Raw genomic sequence first — 18,877 nt, 5'->3', positions numbered from 1 at the left:
TAGCTACATACATGAATCGTAAGACCCTTTAATAATTCCAGTGTTTATTGGAAATTTATTCCCGATCAGTTGCGGGCAAGCGGAAAAAAACTAATTATTTAATCAGTTTGTGGATTTACTTAGCTTAGCTCTCCTTAAATTGACCACTGCAACACACTTATTCAAAACGCGCAACCTTTACTTTGAAAGCGAGTTTTTTTTGTTTCCGGCTCTCGACTTCCTTATTCAATTTTCATTGTATAAGATACGCAAAGCGTTAAAAGCGTTTAGGCAGCATTGGCTAATGAAGAACGAGCTCACAAACATCAACATACATTTGCACTTAGCACAAGTAGGACAATGATATTAGGAAATACCCCCCAAGCTGGCATTTTTCACTGTACAATGTGAACAACTGCAAAAGAATTATACTTCATGCACGGACCATCGCGATAGAAGTTGACAGAACACGGAAACCAATTACGCTCTCACGAGAACAGCGTCAACGTCAGTTAGGTGTCACAGGTCACGTGTGTCTGTTTGTAGCAGTTACCCTATGTACGTTGACATCAGCTTGGTCATAGATTCTTAAAATGGACACAGATTATGCAGAACAAACATCACCATAGAAAGGTATTGGCTTTTTCTGAATAATATGATTGAAATCTACCTACTAGTCAGTTGCAGTTGTTTTTGAGTAAAGTAGAATGCTAAACAGGACTTGTTACTTGCAGCAGCTAAGGATGTTAGCCTACGGGGCTATGTAGCTGTAGCAGCGTCAGCGCTAGCCGGCAGAGGCATTAGTTGACCAGCCGAGTGATTATCAATGACAACCATTTCAGTTAGAGACAGGTGTCAGGTGTGGTCAACATTTGAGTTTATTTGTAGCCAATGTTAAATGTTCTAATTGATGATACTGTAAGATGCGGAGAGGCGATGTCTCGGTGTTAATCTGTCTGAACTGGGTTTAAGTGACAAGCGGGCTGCTAACACTGTACAGTTGACCGGCTGTCTGTGACTCTGCATAGGGAGTTCCTGCTCTTCAGTGCCGAGCTCCGCTACACCGAGGATGTTCCCCAGCCTGGCCCACAGACCATGGCATGTCTTCTGCAGGGTCTCCTTGCAGCACAGGGCGTCCCTGTCACAACGGACCCCGAGCCCGAGGTTCCCCCAGCTGTGCTACGGTGAGGAGGCTCATATCCAGGGGCTAGTAGACGTTAGCTACGGTCACATCTGTTACACGATATGATGCTTGCTACTTTGCTGAAGCGATTAGTTGATTAATGGATTAGTCGGTCAATAACAAATGATTACATTTTAGTATATACTATTTTAATGATTGAATAGTCGTTTATGTCGAACTTGTGACAGACATTGTTTTACAGTCAAAGCGATTCATCAACAGATTAACTGATAATGAATGTAATAGTTTCTCTTGAACCCTGGTGTTGGTTTGCTAACAGTGGAACTGAGGAAAAAGGCGTAAACTCATTGAACATTGTGTTGCACAGGTTGGCAGAGCGGAGGCATACACACCCTGTGGTTCAGCCTTCCGGACTGCAGAGTTGCTTCTTTAGGTCCGGGCAAGGTGCAGTTCTACTCTACCTCTGGCAACAGTAAGGATGGTCCTCCAAAATCAGCATCAGGTGATGCTCCATCAGCAGAAAAGTCAGGTGCTGCAAAAGCCACCCCATCCTCATTAGGTGATAAACCAATGTTTCCATATATATATATATATATATATATGTTCAATGTCTGTCTGTTCATAGAAATTTTGTGTGCATTGTATTTACTATTTGCTCTTTTAAAATTGTTGTCCTTTCACATTCTGTGTCAACACAAACCCCAGAAAACAGTTCTGGGAAGACGACATGTTTAGGAAAATGTCAAAATCTCCCACAAAGTAGTTTACTTCTGATCAAATATAATTGTTTTTGCTCCCATTCATAGATAGATAGATAGATAGATAGATAGCTATACTGTACAATGGTAGTAATATATCATACTGGATATATTTTATACATATATATATATATATATATATATATAGGTAGGCTGTGGCGTTTAAACGATGCTCAGTTGTTACTAAGGGGCCCAAAGTGTCTTGACCATGTCTACATGCCTAAATATAATATAGAAGTCCCAACACAGCCGACAGTCATTATACAGAGTGATGGCAGATGGCAGGAATGGGTTCCTTTTTCTTTCTTTGTCACAGTGGAGCTGAATAAGTCTCGTACTGAAAGTGAAACTGTTTGACCAGCAGGTCGTGGAGGGGAGGCGAGATGCTCTCAATGACGTTCAACAGTTTGTACAGCATCCTCCTCTCCACAACCAACTTCAAAGACTCCAGAGAAGCCCTCAGCACAGAGTCAGCGTTTCCTGATAAATTTGGTCAACTTGTTGGTGTCACTGGCTCTGATGCTGCTGCCCCAGCTGACTACAGCCATGAATATTGCACTTATAAAATTCTTAGCTTGATTGTTGATTCACTTATTTCTGTCTGTCTAGGTTTCATGCCTCAGGGTCTGACTAAAGCTGAGACAATTCAAGTGAAAGGTAATAACAACATATGTGCGTCCTTTACATGAAACTCATTTTAGATGATAGTCCCCACCTTCACCTTGTATTTTTACCATCTTCTTCAGAATGTGGGTGTGAGATGTTGGCTTGCAGCTGAGTGAGGACTACTGAGTACAGATAAAAATCCTGTTTCATTAATTTTTCTCTGTTGTCATATGCAGTTCGGGCAGTCCTGAAGAAAAGGGAATATGGACCCAAGTACACTCAGAACAACTTCATCACTGCAGTCAGAGCCATGAATGAATTCTGCCTCAAACCAAGGTAACTCATGTTCCCCAAACTAACTGTGTTACGTTTAATTTAATGTATACAGCAACACTAAACTGTCTGTCAATGCTCAGCTGAATGAATGGTATTAAATACTCATACGTCTGTTCAGTGCAAGCTGAGATGCTGGCATACCACAACCACAGAACAAATTCCTCTGAGTTAATCAGTAAACATGCTGTTGTGATTAACTAATGTGAGGCTGCCATGCCTAATATGGTTTAACACACGTCTTTCTACATCTTTTTCTTACCCCCTCGCCTCATGTGTTCACAGCGATCTGGAGCAACTTCGGAAGATCCGAAGACGCAGCCCCCACGATGACACAGAGGCTTTCACTGTGTTCTTGCGATCAGACGTCGAGGCCAAGTTAGTTCTCCACCCTTCTTCTTTGCACCTTCAGAGCTATTAAGAACACACAATAACAACAACAAATTATTGCTCAAACCACCAGTTTTCATTGCTGTATTCTCTAACTGTTGTTGTTTCATTTGTCTCTGTCTGTGACTATTAGAGCACTAGACGTGTGGGGAAGCCATGAAGCTCTGGCTCGAGAGAGAAAACTCAGGAAAGAGGTGGAGAGAGAGTACCAAGAGAGTAGGTTTTTAATTTTTCTGGCTGCATGTGGATCTTTTTGAATTTGCATTAATGCTGAATATTTTATCTCAAAGCAGAATTTCAGTGTTTTGAGAAATACTCTTATTTACTTTCTGACAAAGAGGCAGATGAGAAGCTCCATTAATCAGTGCGATTTAGAGGAAAGGTTACCTTTGGAGAAAACCAGGCTAGCTGTTTCCCCCTGTTTCAAGTCTGTTGTGCTAAGCTAAGCTAAACGGATGCTGGAGAAATGAGCGTGGTACCAGTCTTCTCATCTGACTCTGCAAGAAAGCGAACTAGTGTAGGGCTTTAACTAATGATCATTTTTATTTTCGATTAATCTGGCAATTATTTTCTTGATTAATCGATTGTTTAGTCCGAAAAAAATTTCCTAGACAACAAGGTGTTGTCATTAATTGTCTTGTTTTGTCAGACCAACAAAGTATATGATTTAGTGTGATATATGACAAAGAAAAGCAGCAAATTCTCACATTGGGGACATTGACTCATCAAATTTGGGAATTTTTGCTTGCATAGTGACTTAAACGACTAATCATTGCAGCTCTAAATAAGTGTGTCTCCCAAATGTGGATCTGTTCAAACCAAGCTCAACTCATATTTTTAGAGTTGCAGAAATGTGAATGTTTGTTTAACTTATCGATATAACCATACCTTATTGTTTCTCAGCGGTTTTTGATGGGTTTTTTTTTTTTGATCTGTGAACTTTTTGACATCTTTTATTTGTGTCTTCCAGACATTTTTCGGAATCAACAGTTATTGAAAGAATACAAAGACTTCTGGGGAAACACCAAGGTGAGCACTTTGATTATTGGTGGCCGTTAAGTTTAATAATATGATCAAGTCTCCAAGTCATGTCTTAGATGTGAAAGAGAAAGTAATGTGGGAAGTCCTGTTACCATGTTGCCCTGACAACAGCGGGTGGTGCTGCGTGACCTTTGTCCCTGTTACAGAGGTCACTGCATTTATATGACAGTGTCATTATCTGTCATTCATACAGTGCCCCTCTTTACTGTACGATGCTGATGTTATTTCAATACTGTACTGTCCTGTACTCCTCTGGCATTGTATATTCTATACTCTGCTGGCTTGTTTTCGCAGAGTATCCCCACAGTATACTTCATCAGATAAAGTCAACTGCATAAACTGCATAGCGACTACAGGACAGGAAATCAACAACTTGTTTATGTTTTGTCTGAAGCCCATTTCTAAATCGTTTTGTTTTACCAGGAACACAACCAGTATTTGTTTGATTAATATTAGAGCGCCCCCATCTCTGCACTCATTGACAAACGTGTTTCTTTTTTGACTTTATAATAATCAGAATTACACTTTGCTTTTTGCATTTCTTTGTCTCATAAAGCCTCGATCAGGCAAGAGGGCAACATTTCTGCAAGGGCCAGGAAAGGTGGTCATGGTCGCTATCTGCATGTAAGTTTTCGTACTCTCACCCTGAGTTACCCCCAGTGCTGTTTGGTTTTGTTTTGAGATCTGTCTGTACTCAGTGACTTTACTTAGCTGTAGGACACAGTGGGAGGTATTGGATTAGAGAGAGAAACTACGAGTCCGTTCTCAGCAGGGTTACTACATACGCTATGTCGGATAAGTATCGGAGTGTACCGTTTGAGAGACTGAACAAAAATCTTTGTTGTAAAAGTGCAAACCACATACTGTTCTATGTGGACAGTACATGTACAGTCACTTGTGACTTTTTGTTTTAAAGAAGGTTTTGACGTTCAACAGTAAAGATCTAAAAGATGTAGAAATTTGTATTAGGACGTCTCACATGAGGTCCTGCAGCCTATTGGATTAGGATGATTGTGTTAGAGGACATGTGCAGTCACATGAGCAGCAGACCGTTTCTGTCATTCTGTGTGCACAAAGACTCACAGGACTCAATTAGTTAAATGCTCGTTACAGGAGAAGTCCAGTCTCGGTGTAAAAGCTGTGAATCAGTTTCTGCAAATTTTGCACTAAAAGAGAAAAGTTACATAATCATAAATAAGAGTAACTGTTTGTTGTAAATTCAGTTGGCTTCTTTTTTCATATCAGATCTGGGCCACCTGCAAATGTGATCCTAAATCTGATTCATATCTGATCTTTGGCAATGTGACAGCTGTCAGGACTGCGTATGCTAGCACAGCTATGTCATCATTTGTTTATGATTTGGTTGTCACTGCTAAGTGTGTCTACACTCGAACAGCCACATTATTAGGTAGTGAACTATGTTTCAATGTCTTGTACAAGCCAATAGATAAATCTGTAAAATAGGAACTTTGTCATCACTGTCTAAGTGCTACATCCACTTGTTTTCTTTCTCCTCAGCAATGGGCTGAATTTCTTCTTCAAACTCCTGGCATGGGTCTACACTGGATCAGCCAGCATGTTCTCCGAGGCCATCCACTCTCTGGCTGACACCTGCAACCAGGGTCTGCTCGCCCTGGGAATCAGCCAGTCTGTCCGCAACCCGGACGCAGTGCACCCGTAAGCACCACACCTTACTATACTACTGAAAAGTAGATGGCAGGAAGTTGAGCCGAGCCCAAAGGATATTCAGTCATCACAGCACCAAAGAGTAGAAGTAACATAGAGAAATGAATTTAACTTCATTACTGGTATTATTACTGGCTTGTCAATATTGAATTCAATGACATAATTTTAACATAACATTGCCACCACAGTACTTTTCTACTTATTCAGACTCCTCCTCAGATTGACTCCCGATGGCTTCCAGTGAATTAATTTAGCAGAACAGCATTTTGTTACACAATGCCTTGTGAAAATCTACATGACAACTTTGCAGATGTAACTTTTAATCCTTAGCAAAGAGCATCACATGCAAAAGTATGTGTAATTAACAAAATAATGGTGGCTGAAATGTCAGCTGTGATAGAGCCCTTCTGTGTTTTCCAGGTATGGATTCTCCAACATGCGCTACATCGCCTCCCTCATCAGTGGTGTGGGTATTTTTATGATGGGAGCAGGCCTCTCTTGGTACCATGGTATCATGGGATTGCTGCACCCAGAGCCCATTGAATCACTGTTATGGGTGAGTGTTTGGATCAACTTTTGTCTGTCATACAAGGTGTATAAAGGATAATAATGATCCACAATGTTGTGTTTCTATGTTCCAGGCTTACTGTATTTTGGCAGGTTCTCTGGTGTCTGAAGGAGGTGGGTTATAAAAATTAACTAATAGGCTTCAATGATGTTTTGACTGGGATTCTGCAGTTTGTACTTTAACATCTTCTGTTTTTCTTTCTCAGCCACGTTACTAGTAGCCGTCAATGAGATAAGGAAGAGTGCCCAACAGCATGAACTGTCTTTTTATGAATATGGTATGAACAACTAAAATCTGTCTCATCAAATGCATTGAATGCTATTTACACCTGGCATTGTGTGTAGTGATCAGATATCAGTTTATTTACCACGTATCTACATTACATACTGCAGGTAAAACATCCTGAAGATGCAGGGGAGAGGAATTGAATTCTGACTGAGTTGAATTTGCTGAAATCAAATATGATGGTGCTTTTTTTAAAAGGCTGAATGCAAGATGGCCAAGTGTAAATAGAGATGTTTCTCCAAGCGAAACACACTGTATGATCTCTGTACTGGAGCCAGGAATGGCTCATGGGTTGGTTAGACTCACCTCTGGAGTAAAATGAAACCAGGGGTTTTCTGTCACAGTGTCCAGCAGGTCAAGTTGATTTCCATATTGTGAAGGACAGTAGGAAATCAGATAGCCATCCTGTGGCTAAGGACACATTTCTCACATTGAATGTTATGAGGATAAATCCCAAACTGGTGTAACGTGGGTACAAGCTGCTTCAGGTGTAAATGTGGTCTTGCATTGTTTTGTGTGTGCAGTAATGCAGAGTCGAGACCCCAGTACTAACGTGGTGCTGCTGGAGGACGCAGCTGCTGTATTAGGAGTCATCCTGGCTGCTAGCTGCATGGGGCTCACCTCACTCACTGGTAAACAAAAAAACATGGAGGCATTTTTCACACTGTTCAATCTGTTCTATTATCCCAATTATTATTAGTCTTTAGTTGGTTGATAAATTTCTCTCAAGATAATTTGCTTTTGCTGATTTCCTTTCTTTCGGTTTCCTCTCTCCGGCTCTGTGTGTGTTGTTCCAGGTAACCCGTACTATGACAGCTTGGGCTCTCTTGGTGTGGGCACACTGCTGGGAGCCGTCTCAGCCTTCCTCATCTATACTAACACAGAGGCCCTGATTGGACGCTCCATACAGGCTGAACGTGTACAGAAGCTTACAGAGTTCCTGGAAAACGACCCCGCTGTAAGGTCAGTAAATGTTCACACACACACACACACACATCACGCAGGTGTTGTTGATGTCAAGTCCAGAATCATTCATGTGAATACAAATAAATCCACCGACCACTAGGTGAGCCCGTCCACATGGTCTAACAGTGACGTTACGTGTACTACAGTTAATGGCCAACATTCAGGCCTCAAAGAGACCACCTGGTATTTATTGGTCTTCATATGTGAATGTCTTCAGGGCCAGCTGTTCACAGAGTACAATACCTCTGTCTGTTGTTCACCAAGTTAAATTTAAGACATTTAAAGGTCTTTTTAATAAAACAAATGTAGTCGCACTGAAAGATATCTGTGACAGCCAGCAGGGATGATATGGCCCAAAATTATTTAGGAATTTATTGACATTTCCATAGCTTTTTTGTCACTTCTTCCCAGCTGTATATAACAATAATTCCTAATAATAATAGTTTTACTAACGGAGGTCTAGATTTATGGTACTGGAGATTTTCCAGACAGTTTTGCTAAAATCACATACAGAAACATTTTATAACTAACATTTCTGGCCAAGGCGTGCTAGAATTTTTTTTAAAAGACTTTTGTAAAGACTAATCCCTTTTTAACTTTTTAAGATCTGCAGATAACCTGTTTGTCATCAGTTTCATTGTACATTTCATTCTAGGAGCTGAGGAGCTTTGCACATTACATTATGAAGACTTTGTGTTCTAGCTGAAATCCACTGTAATGTTCAGTGGAGCTGTTTTGTTGTTGTTTTTCTACCTGCATCCCCTGGAGTTTTCCTCGTATGCTTTATTTTGTTTTGAGCAGGGCCATCCACGACGTGAAGGCCACTGATATGGGACTTAGTAAAGTGCGCTTCAAGGCTGAAGTTGACTTTGATGGCCGAGTTGTGACACGGTCATATCTGGAAAAACAAGACATTGAACAAATCCTTAATGTAAGTTTTTATTGGTTTACGCAATTTGGTGCAAATATTTTTACATATACTGCTGAAAACTGCATCGCTCTTCATTGTTTTCTTTAGTATTTCCACTCTCTCCTTTTTAATGTGATGTGGGTGGTATTAAACATGAAATACATTAAGACTCCTACTGTACTTGTTGCTCTGGAGTTGTTGGTTAAAGGCAGACACATGAACAGTGATGCTAAACCACAGAGTTTTTATTTTCCTTGTGTGTGCCTCAGGGACAGTTGTAAGCTGAAGAAAATGTCATAATTTACCTTTACATTATTACTGTTACAATAGATTTGCTCCCCAGTACTAAAAGAAACTTAATCACACTGCCGTTAACACAGTTTCTTGTATCTATGGTTCGGATTCAGTGTTTTTGCTACAACTGTTACTTTGTAAACAAACTGCCACTTTCATATCATTAGAAAATGCTTTGTTTTTTTGTTGAAATGTACCGTATTTGAGTGTGACAGAATTGTGTACTGGTCTCCACTTGCACAGAGAATGTTTACAGAGGTTTAAGGATTAAATTTGTTGCCTCCTGATTCAGCTTCAGATCAAATCGAGCTGTTAAATATTAATTTTAATAAACAGGAATTTGGACAAACTGACGTAATTTCTGTTGTTTAAGCTGGTTAACTGCTTTCTTGAGACTTTTTTCTGCAAAAGCTCTTTTGTTAGGATTTATTTCTTTGTGTGTTTCTGGCATCCAGGAGGTTTACCTGTATCTTTAGCAACAGTTAAGTGTGTGCTTTTCTGTCTCTGCAGGACATTCAGCAGGTGAAGACCCCCGAGGAGCTGGAGAACTTCATGCTGAAACACGGGGAGAACATCATTGACACCCTGGGAGCTGAGGTGGACCGTTTGGAGAAAGAACTCAAGGTACTGAAACATTAAACTCGTCCAAATTGTTGTCCGTCTGATGCTACAATATATCTAGAAACTCTTTTTTTTACTATTTCAGGTTGGATATTTGCTGGAATTTATCTGCATATCAAAGACATTTTGTAAGCATTGCCAGACAGATTCGTATGTAACTCTGTTTCTTTCCTCCATAGCAACGTAACCCAGAGGTTCGTCACGTGGACTTGGAGATACTATAATACTTCCTGGTCTCTGCTGAGGGCACATCCTGCTGCATCAAGAAGAAAAGGTGAGAGGAGGACTGAGTCCACCTCCACAATCTGCCTCCCATCCTGACCTCTTCAAAACAAGGATCCGTCTCTGCACAAAGTCATCAAGTCTTACTGTAGAATAGTCCAGAATCTCACAAGGACAATGTCTGAACAATGATCGGCTTGTCTTTGTGTTGCTTAAACTTCATGTAGCGATAAACAAGAGTTCAACCTGCCAGAGATCCGCTCACACACATTCAAGTGTGAGTGTTTCTGGCTAAGGACTAAGGACTCTCAGTAGTCTCCTTGAATTTGAAGAGAAATTAAAATCTGTGTTGCAGTTCACACAGATACAACAGTTTAGTCCTCTGGTTGTTTGCTTGAACTCACATTCCTCCATGAATGTGTCTGGATTTGGTTGAAAACATGTCTGCTTCAAAAAACGAGATCACACAAAAGGACCAGTATCACTAACTATACTTGTACTTTACTTTAATGTTATGCTTGAACCACAGTGATAGTGTTGCCTTCATTAGTACAAAGGAAACCTGAGAGCTACATATTCAAACTAGACTTATTTAATTGCTAGACAATAATAGATTTTTTTTTTTCTTTTAATGTAAAAAGTGATGAGCTTAAGATGGCACGATGCTGCTGCAGCTTCTCTAATAAAGACAGAATTTGTGATGAATAGATTTTATTGCAATTACAGAAAAAATATGCAAAGTAAAAGGTGTTAAGACTTTTTTGATTTGTATGATAGAGCTGAGGAGTGAACTGATGTTTAATACAGTAGCACTTAAGGAGCATCAGCTTAAGCAAAAAAAAAAAGAAAAACCTATTAGAAAACAGGTTGTCATATTCCTGTGATATTACAAAGACAAGTTGACAAGTCTAACTAACAAATCTATTAAATAACCATTTATTGGACATGTTTATCTTTGCAGAAGGTGAAATGAGAAGTGTAAACATCCTTCCACACCATGAAATGATGTTATAGTCAGTGGCATCTGTTCTCTTGTCACTTGCCTTCTCTCTTTACTGGCTCCACACTCCAAACTTTGATGCTTTCCCAATTTGAGGTGTAGTTAATTTTGTCTCGTGAGTTCGGCAGCTGATCAGCAGATGATTGTTCCAAAGTACTGGAGGACACGCTCAGATCCACTCAGTGTAAATAAGCGGCCGATGATGAGAAAAAAGGTACCAAACAAACAGGTTTTAATCACGTGTCAACATTAAAATGGCTTTGTTTTAATCATTCAGGATGTCACCCTGTACAGTACGTGTACCAAAATACCAAAGTAAATAATCTCCTGCTCTGTAGTGTTTCTGCTGAAAGATCTGTTTTAAAACACAGTATATACTGATTGTGCTTTTGTTTTCATTCTGAATCTACGGTCAGCACACAGTCCCAGCTGCACGAGACACACCTGTCTGCTGAACAGGAGGTGGGCTGGAGTCATTTCATCATTATTGGGAGGGTGGATATATATTTTTGAAGGTGTTAATAATGTAATATTTACCTTTGGTTATAACAATGTTGCCACTGCTGAAGGAGTTGGAATAAATTTGAAATAATTTATTAAAATATTTTGCTTTCCTTTTCTGTCATGCATGTGGATTTCTTTCTTTCTTTCTTTCTATTTTTTTTTTTTTTTTACATTTTGCCATATGACATCATGCCGTTATGTATATTATGTGATTATATTACGGAAGGCATCATTGCCTGGTCTCGTTCTCACTCCAGATGTTTGGGGTCTAGTAGGAGCTTCAAGCTTCCTGTCTGGGCTGTTGCACTAAAGGAAGAATGACTGACCCTCCACTAAAGATCTTTCTGCATTTGCCCACATCTGGAGCAGTAAAGAGGGACATTTTCACGCCTCGATGTTTGGGATGGGAGGCCTGTTTCCTGTTTAAAGCTCAGCTGGTTGACTGGAATGTAAACCCAAGTCCATTAGATGGTGCAGTTGTAGGGATGAGAGAGGGGGGGGGGGGGGGGGGGGGGGGGGCACTAGCCTGTACGCTGACGTCAATAAAAACAGTCATTTCCCAACCAGTCTGCGCATTGACCGACCATTCAAAACATTACGCACAGCATCGCGGCCGGACCACGCTAGACTACTCGACTGAAATAATTTTTCGCCGAGCCCGGAGAGCGGAGACAATGCGGACAAACTCCATTGCAGGTTTTTGACCATTGAATGTTGTCTTCACATCATGGGTGTTGCGCGCATATCAGTGTCATGTCTCGTCATACCATTCCCAAGTCAGTTGTACCAGTGCCACTGCCCATCTCGTTTCCTTTCATGTCTCCTTAGAGAAAGAAAGGGTCGCTTGTGCACGTTCATTAAAAAAAAAAAACACAACCAGATCCTCTGGCTCATTTGGCTCGTTATAAAAGAAACATGCGTCGAGACGCGCCTGTCACGTCTGGAGATAAACCAAACACATCTCCAGTCCTTCCGCAGCCTTCTGCACATCACATCGCTGCTTTCACTCTCATTACCTGGTAGATAATGTGAGCTACTTTGAAAAATGTGACTGATTTTGTGATATTTTTCGATGCATCCTGTTTTTCCCTCTCCAATATTTTCATCTCCAGCAGCCTACAGATGGGGGCGCAGTCAACCTGCACAGTTGGAGTCTCAGATTTTCATGCAACCCCAACCCCCCTCCATCACCACAAGTCTGTGATTATCAATTCCCGAGTCCCCATTATTCTTCGGTGCGGAATTGAATTAAAGAAACGAGTTTTAGTGCAGCAGTGTAATCACCTCCCATTACCCATGCAGAAAACCTAAACTCATTAACCTTTATTATGCTTTACGCACCATCTCTGTGTATGTGTGTGTGCGTGCGCGCGCGCGTGTGCGTATGTTTCCTACTTTTTCTTAATGATCGATTTGATTGCTGTTTCAGTCACAGGTGCTGGAGCATCTAGAACAATCCAGGTAAAGTGCTGGCAAGACAAAAGTCTACATGGCGGATGAGCACCACCACCATCATCATCACCACCTCCACTTCCACCCTGCTCTACGCTTTTAGCCTCTTTACAGTGCTGCCTTGTCTTATCATGTTCAAGCAGCATTGTACAGGGCTATGACAGCGTAGAGAGTTGAGCTGCTCGGCCGCTGCGTTTCCCGGACCCCCTGGATAGCTGCCAGCAAATGACATCATCCGTTTAAACTGCATGTGACCTGCACGAATTGTTGGCAATAGAGTGACTCCTCTATTAATTCTCATGCTGATGCAGTCAGACACTGAAATGTTCTGCTTTTTACGGTGAAAGAAAAAAAACGGAACACACTAAGTTCTCCTTGGGTTGAATTATTCAATGCAAACCTACATCCTTTAGCAGCCAATACATTATTGAACCAATTAGTTACACTGCACTGTGCTACTTCTGGATCAGCCTCAGTTTGTGCATCTCATGTATGAGCATTACATTTGAATCACAGAATTACGAATCCCCAAAAATAAAAACCTGGCTATTTCTGACAGTTTGGTGTGAACGCTTACCGCTGCTCTCCTTCACAGAGGGATTATTTTTCAGATCATCAGTGTGTAGCTCTGTGACTTGAATGTTCATGAGCACCACAAACTGGGGCTGAGTGGGCCACTGAATATGATTGTATGTTCCTATATGTTGAGAGACCAGAAATGTGTAATGTATTATTAAAACATTTGAAATGAATTTGTTTTCTTTGATTTATGTGAATGTACCTGTGTGCGTATAATACCTCCCTATAAATGTTAAATCTTCCTGTAAGGGTTGAATGAGGTCTGCTGCTCCACAGAGAACAAAGGTCCAGTTTCAGACCTTCTACTGGCTGCAAATTGAGCCCTTAACTTTCCCTCTCTGTCCTGAGTGTCCGTTATCCTCAACTCTGCCTGATATGGGATTAGTGATGAGAGCATTGTCAATGAAGGAGCCACCTCACTAATTAGCTAACAAGCTTAAGTTTACCACAGGTGGAACTAGTTCATGACTCCTCAGTGTACAGACGTGTCTGCAGACAGAAACCTTTGCAGTAATCCTAATAAGAGAAACCTGAATTGATTTTCGATCATAAATAATTAACATTCAATCTATGAATTAAACTAAAGATTCAATACATTGATAGCATCACTGCCAAATCCACAAATTCACAGATTTTATTTATTACAAATTCTTTCTTTTTTTTTCTTTTTTTTAACTAACAATGGCCATGGAAGAAGAGTTCTGCTGTGTTTCATTTCACTGCCTGTGTTGCAGTCCAGTTCAGGTTCCTGTGTAAGGTCCTCGAGGAGGGAATAAGGATGTTGGGTCAGGCACATTACATCCTCACTGGCTGCAGCTCACACAGGCCTGCAGGCCGTTCTCGTTGCAGGAAGTGCACTTTAGGGCTTTGAAGGAATCCGTGAAGCAGTTGCGAAACACGGACATCTTGCTGCCATGGCACGTTGGGCATGGGATGAAGGCAAAGCCTCCACAGGTCTGGCACGTCTGCGGATGCTGTACCCTCTAGGGAAAGGAATAGATGACAGGCTTTTTTTAACACCTTCTATAAGAAATCCAACGTTAGGTAATGACACCTAAAATATCTGTCTGATAGACAAATTAGGGTTTGTTTTCTCTCTGTTCCTAAAGCCAATAGGGGTTTAAATCAGCTTAATTTGGTTTGCATAACTAACTTGAAACTTAAAATGCGTAGTGTCTCTCACTTTGCCAAGAGTAAAATGGGAAAATCAATAACACTTTCATGTCTGTACAAGAAATATTAAACTACAGTCATCAGCCAGTTAGCTTAGCTTAGCGTAATGACTGGAAACAGGGGGCAACAGCTAGCCTTCCTCCATCCAAAGAGATAGTGGGAATGTCTGACAGCACCCACATCTCCTGTTTGGTGAGAACCACAGTTATGGTAAATAGTAAATGGACTGCACTTATATAGCACTTTTTCTAGTCTTGTTGACCACTCAAAGCTCTTTACACTACAAGCCACATTCATCCATTCACTCATACATTCAGACAGTGCTTTTTCTATACATTCAACAATTTTCTATCACACACACACACTCACACACTGATGATAAATTGATGGCAATTTCACTATTCTGATTAATGGACGTCCTGCTCTGCCTCCTGAGCCACAACTGGAATGTCAACTATTGTGGCAAAATGGAACAGAAGGTTTTTCTGTTCTTCCCATCAACATTAGACGAATGCAGCATTAACTCCCACTAAAACCACAACTGGTCATTTTCACACTTTGGTTTTTGCTTGGATTAAACAAACACGTTGTTAGATGTTTATCAATGAGCTTCAGAGGTGCTGGTAGATATTTTGTCACTCTTGGATTGAGCCATGCTAGCTGTTTCCCTCTGTTTCCAGTGTTTGTGCTAAGCTAAGCTAAGCTAAACAAAGCTACGCGTCCCCTGGCTGTAGCTTCATATTAAGCAAACAGACAGGAGAGTAATGTCAATCTTCTCATCGGATGCTTGGCAACAAAGCAAATAAGCATGTTTTCCAAAATGTCAAACTATTATTTTAAAGACAACTTCCTTTCCAAATTGGGATTTGTTTGGGGGTAATAACTGCAGATTTGCTGTAAACCCAAGTCATGTTGAAGGCCAGTTCTAGACTGATTAGTGAATGCATGACCTTTCAGAGCGGCATACTTTTTTAACAGCCTGCAGTGAGTGGGATGCATGACGTAAATGTCATCACACTGCTTTCGGTTATGAAGACTTTTGCTGAGTCTAAACTCCAAATTACAGCCAAGGCCTGAGAAAAGGCCTGCCTGTGTGACTGACGTTGCTGCAGCTCGGTGTGAAACATAAAAATAGTTCACACAATCTCAGTTCGTACCACAGAGCGATGTGCTCTGCGCTGGTGTGTTTGAACAAATGTGTTGGAGGCAGAATCAATAACAAGCCCTCCATTATTGATGGTCACTTATTGACGTGCATGCATCTTTAACGTTGCAGCTTGCTCCTGTTTTATTGATGACATGACTAGTGATGGGAAATGACTGCTCCTGTTTACACTGTATTCAACTTAATGGCCTTGGACAAACAAAAGCATCAATTTATTATGACTTTATAATCATCGCTTATAATCATTGCTTTAATATTACATGTGCTACAAAGCATATATAACGTTGTTCTGTAAATATAATCGGTATTTTAAGAATAATTAAACATCAATATGTGCCAGATCAAGTGGTTGACTCAACCTGATTCACAGGAAAATCATATATTAACTATTAATTATTCATTGTGTAATTTCCAAAACAAACACTATGAAAACCAACCTCAATTTTTGTCAGAAGATCTTGAAGCTCTCCTGATTCATTCATGCCGAGTATTTTCTCAGCACCCTGCAAAGCAAGGTAAATGCAAAGTCAATATTTAGTGAACTCAGTGTGGGATGTACAAGATACTGACATAGATCCCATAAGGAAGGAGTGGTAATAACTGACCCCAAGGTAGTGTCCGTCAATGAACACGACAGGTAATGAAGGAGGTTCTCCCACACGTTTGCACCGCTCCTCCAACTCCTTCCCATATTCACTGTCCAGGGCGATGTTCTTCTCCACAAACTTCACCCTGTGGTTCTGGAAAATCTTTCTGACCAGCTCGCAGCGCTCAAAGGTTGTCCTCACCACACGGAAACTTGTTGTGTAGATCACAATCCGCCCAAACTCAAGCGACAGTTCCGCCTACACGAGGGAGAAAACACAAGATTTCCTTTAATATACCTGCACATTTCACTCACCTTGTCTATTTGTTTTTACCCATAAGGTTCGGATTAACTATATAAAGGTTAAATCATGCTTCCCAGCAGCAGGATGATGCAGATTATGACATGAAATTTCAGTATGTGCTGTACATATCATTGAGAATTGCAAGAACAAATAGTAGTGTCAATACTGATGGTACATTTTTTTATAATTCTTCCTTGACAAACTCAAAATGAAATGGTTCCTGTTCTTGAATCAGTTTGAACCATGATCCTGGTCTTTTCTAAGTTTACAAGTCAGAAATAGTCAAAGCAATAGAGAATCAAAATGTTAAGCACAAAGATACCATAAAGTTTCATGGGTTAAAACAAAGTCCTGTCACAGAATAAGCACAGTATGGAAGTGATACTCGGGCCTTAAAAGGCTTTACACTCATAGATTTGTGATGCCAAGAATGACATATAATTTGTTAAGATAAAGTCAGGACATCCCTAATACGGAAACTAAACCCTTCCCTGGCCTGCGTTTGGGTGGCTGTGTGTTATTATTAGGGTTATAAACCCTTTATAAAAGTTTCCTTTTTTAGAAAATGACAAGTTTTAACTGTTTTACAGCACATTATGTGTGACCTGCATAGCTTTCAAGAATTTTGCAAAGTATACCTTAGATTATTTTACTTTATTATATCATTATACCCTTCCAGGCAGCTGCCCGTGGTTTACAATTATTTCAACAGTTTTGAAATCAATTTACTCTGCAAAGATTTGAAAATGACTTCAGATACTGGAGCTGGTCCATTCCACTTATTACATTTGTCAAAGTTATGTTTTCTTTTAATGGTATTGCAGGTGGAAGTGCAGATTGAGTTGAGAAAACTCTGCACAGCATGACCATGCAATGATATATATATATATGCAAGTAAATGAAAAAATTAACAAATGTAAGAGGCTTTTGCCTGCTTTGCAAAAACATGGTGATCATGTAAAGTGAATATAAAATTGGTAAAAACAACTAGTAAAACCCACATTTTCCTTTGGGACCAGACTGCGCTGCCTCACCTTCATACGCATTTAAACGTCACCCTAAAAGAGAGATAATCTCACTTAATCATGATGAGGAGCTTTATCTAGTCTAGAGTGACGCTGTCTCCACCTAATACTTCTCAGCAGAGAAACACTTTCTTCAATATGACCTTTTACATCACCTTTGCATCAGCATACAGGCCAAGACTTACATCAGAATAATAAACAGTTCTTTGTGCACGGATACTAGAAAGCAAAGTGCTGAGAATTCATTAACCTGATTAGTTTCTCCTGAAACACTTAACGAAATGCATCATTAAACTTTAATTGTTCTGTGACCTTGTCCTCTATTGTGAGCTTTTATCCCCTTCACACACCTGTATGTAGCTGCTACCTGTAACTAGACTTGAGGACAGGACTCAAACTGATGGGAACTAGAGCTGGAAGCATTCAAGAACAAATGTGATTTTATGAACAGGATATGTTAAACAATTAGATAAGAGTAGACCCAGTCAGATGTACTTACACTGTTGGAACTGGGAAGGTTTTCAAACAGCGTCTGCCCTGCACTGACTTTGTGCTTGACCCCCCTCACAGTCCCATTTTTACTCATTATGTTGACCCTCTTGGTGGTGAACATCCAGTCCTTGGTGGCCCCTGCGTACATGAGCAGATCATCAGGCTCACACTCACTGTCATCCAGCTCCGAGCCCAGGTATCCATACAGGGGTCCTTGTGCGTCTCCACTTGTAGAGGGGGTACTGGCCCGTTCAGCGTCAGAGCTGCTGGTGCAGTCTGAATCCAGGGAGTCTGAAGGCCCCTCATCCTTGAACATCTCCTTCAGCACCCGTCCACTGTTCCCCGAAGCCACGCGGAACCTCACCCGCTTCTGTGGCTTCTCCTGCTCTGCCGTCAGCATTGTCCCCTCCATTGCCAACCCTCTGCTACATTACATGGTCCACAGCACTGCAGTGTGGCTCCGTGCTGCTCATTCGGGGGTAAGCATGCAGCTCAGGCACACTATTTTCCTTCCCATGGATTACTACCACGTTTAATCCTCACCGTTTGAACAGATCTAAAAATGACTGAGAGCCTGTAAACTGCCTTACGGTCAGACTCACACTGCCAGTAAATAATACATGCTTCCCTACCATGGCAACCTAGCAAGCTAATCTCAAGTAAAATGATAGTTGTCTTTGAATTATTCATGACTTTACACAGTTTTCACCAAAGCTTTGACAGAAGACTTTTAATGGCCTGACTTCATATGCTTTAATCAAACAAACAAACATTTCTGTCTCTTGGGACGAAGT

The 18,877-nt window shown here is 40.7% G+C and overlaps 2 protein-coding genes across 2 annotated transcripts; one reads left to right on the top strand and one right to left on the bottom strand.

Annotated features, from left to right (window-relative positions):
- The first annotated feature begins 504 nt into the window (after window positions 1–504).
- On the top strand, window positions 505–11,428 carry slc30a9 (solute carrier family 30 member 9). Its single transcript, XM_023398155.2, has 18 exons — window positions 505–612; window positions 1,008–1,163; window positions 1,491–1,682; window positions 2,491–2,538; window positions 2,724–2,823; window positions 3,106–3,198; window positions 3,344–3,426; window positions 4,181–4,239; window positions 4,808–4,875; window positions 5,770–5,928; window positions 6,358–6,493; window positions 6,579–6,618; window positions 6,711–6,782; window positions 7,315–7,422; window positions 7,588–7,753; window positions 8,558–8,687; window positions 9,471–9,584; window positions 9,761–11,428. The coding sequence occupies exons 2-18, from the start codon at window positions 1,049–1,051 to the stop codon at window positions 9,803–9,805; spliced, it is 1,728 nt and encodes a 575-aa protein (XP_023253923.1). The 5' UTR covers window positions 505–612; window positions 1,008–1,048; the 3' UTR covers window positions 9,806–11,428.
- A 2,534-nt stretch (window positions 11,429–13,962) lies between these two features.
- On the bottom strand, window positions 13,963–18,569 carry grxcr1a (glutaredoxin and cysteine rich domain containing 1 a). Its single transcript, XM_023397932.2, has 4 exons — window positions 18,091–18,569; window positions 16,282–16,521; window positions 16,114–16,179; window positions 13,963–14,321 (listed from the first exon to the last, which is right to left on the bottom strand). Exons 1-4 carry the CDS (start codon window positions 18,493–18,495, stop codon window positions 14,142–14,144), a joined length of 891 nt encoding a protein of 296 aa, XP_023253700.1. The 5' UTR covers window positions 18,496–18,569; the 3' UTR covers window positions 13,963–14,141.
- Window positions 18,570–18,877: the final 308 nt, after the last annotated feature.

Source organism: Seriola lalandi, unplaced genomic scaffold (assembly GCF_002814215.2).
Source record: "Seriola lalandi dorsalis isolate HSWRI2012SDOR001 ecotype SW California unplaced genomic scaffold, Sedor1 jcf7180002054972, whole genome shotgun sequence".
Taxonomy (NCBI): domain Eukaryota; kingdom Metazoa; phylum Chordata; class Actinopteri; order Carangiformes; family Carangidae; genus Seriola; species Seriola lalandi.
Note: the sequence above shows the minus strand (reverse complement) of the source record. Positions and strands in the feature narration are given on the sequence as shown.

What these genes read in the sequence shown, in the direction of transcription:
- grxcr1a (XM_023397932.2), bottom strand. Translation starts at nt 18,495, where the DNA reads ATGGAGGGGACAATGCTGACGGCAGAGCAGGAGAAGCCACAGAAGCGG. An exon ending in ACCTTCCCAGTTCCAACAGT is followed by an intron (nt 16,522 to 18,090) that starts GTAAGTACATCT and finishes TCCCTCGTGTAG; the next exon opens with GCGGAACTGTCGCTTGAGTT. An exon ending in ATCTTCTGACAAAAATTGAG is followed by an intron (nt 14,322 to 16,113) that starts GTTGGTTTTCAT and finishes TCCTTTCCCTAG; the next exon opens with AGGGTACAGCATCCGCAGAC.
- slc30a9 (XM_023398155.2), top strand. Translation starts at nt 1,049, where the DNA reads ATGTTCCCCAGCCTGGCCCACAGACCATGGCATGTCTTCTGCAGGGTC. An exon ending in ACTTCTGGGGAAACACCAAG is followed by an intron (nt 4,240 to 4,807) that starts GTGAGCACTTTG and finishes TGTCTCATAAAG; the next exon opens with CCTCGATCAGGCAAGAGGGC. An exon ending in GGGGCTCACCTCACTCACTG is followed by an intron (nt 7,423 to 7,587) that starts GTAAACAAAAAA and finishes GTGTTGTTCCAG; the next exon opens with GTAACCCGTACTATGACAGC.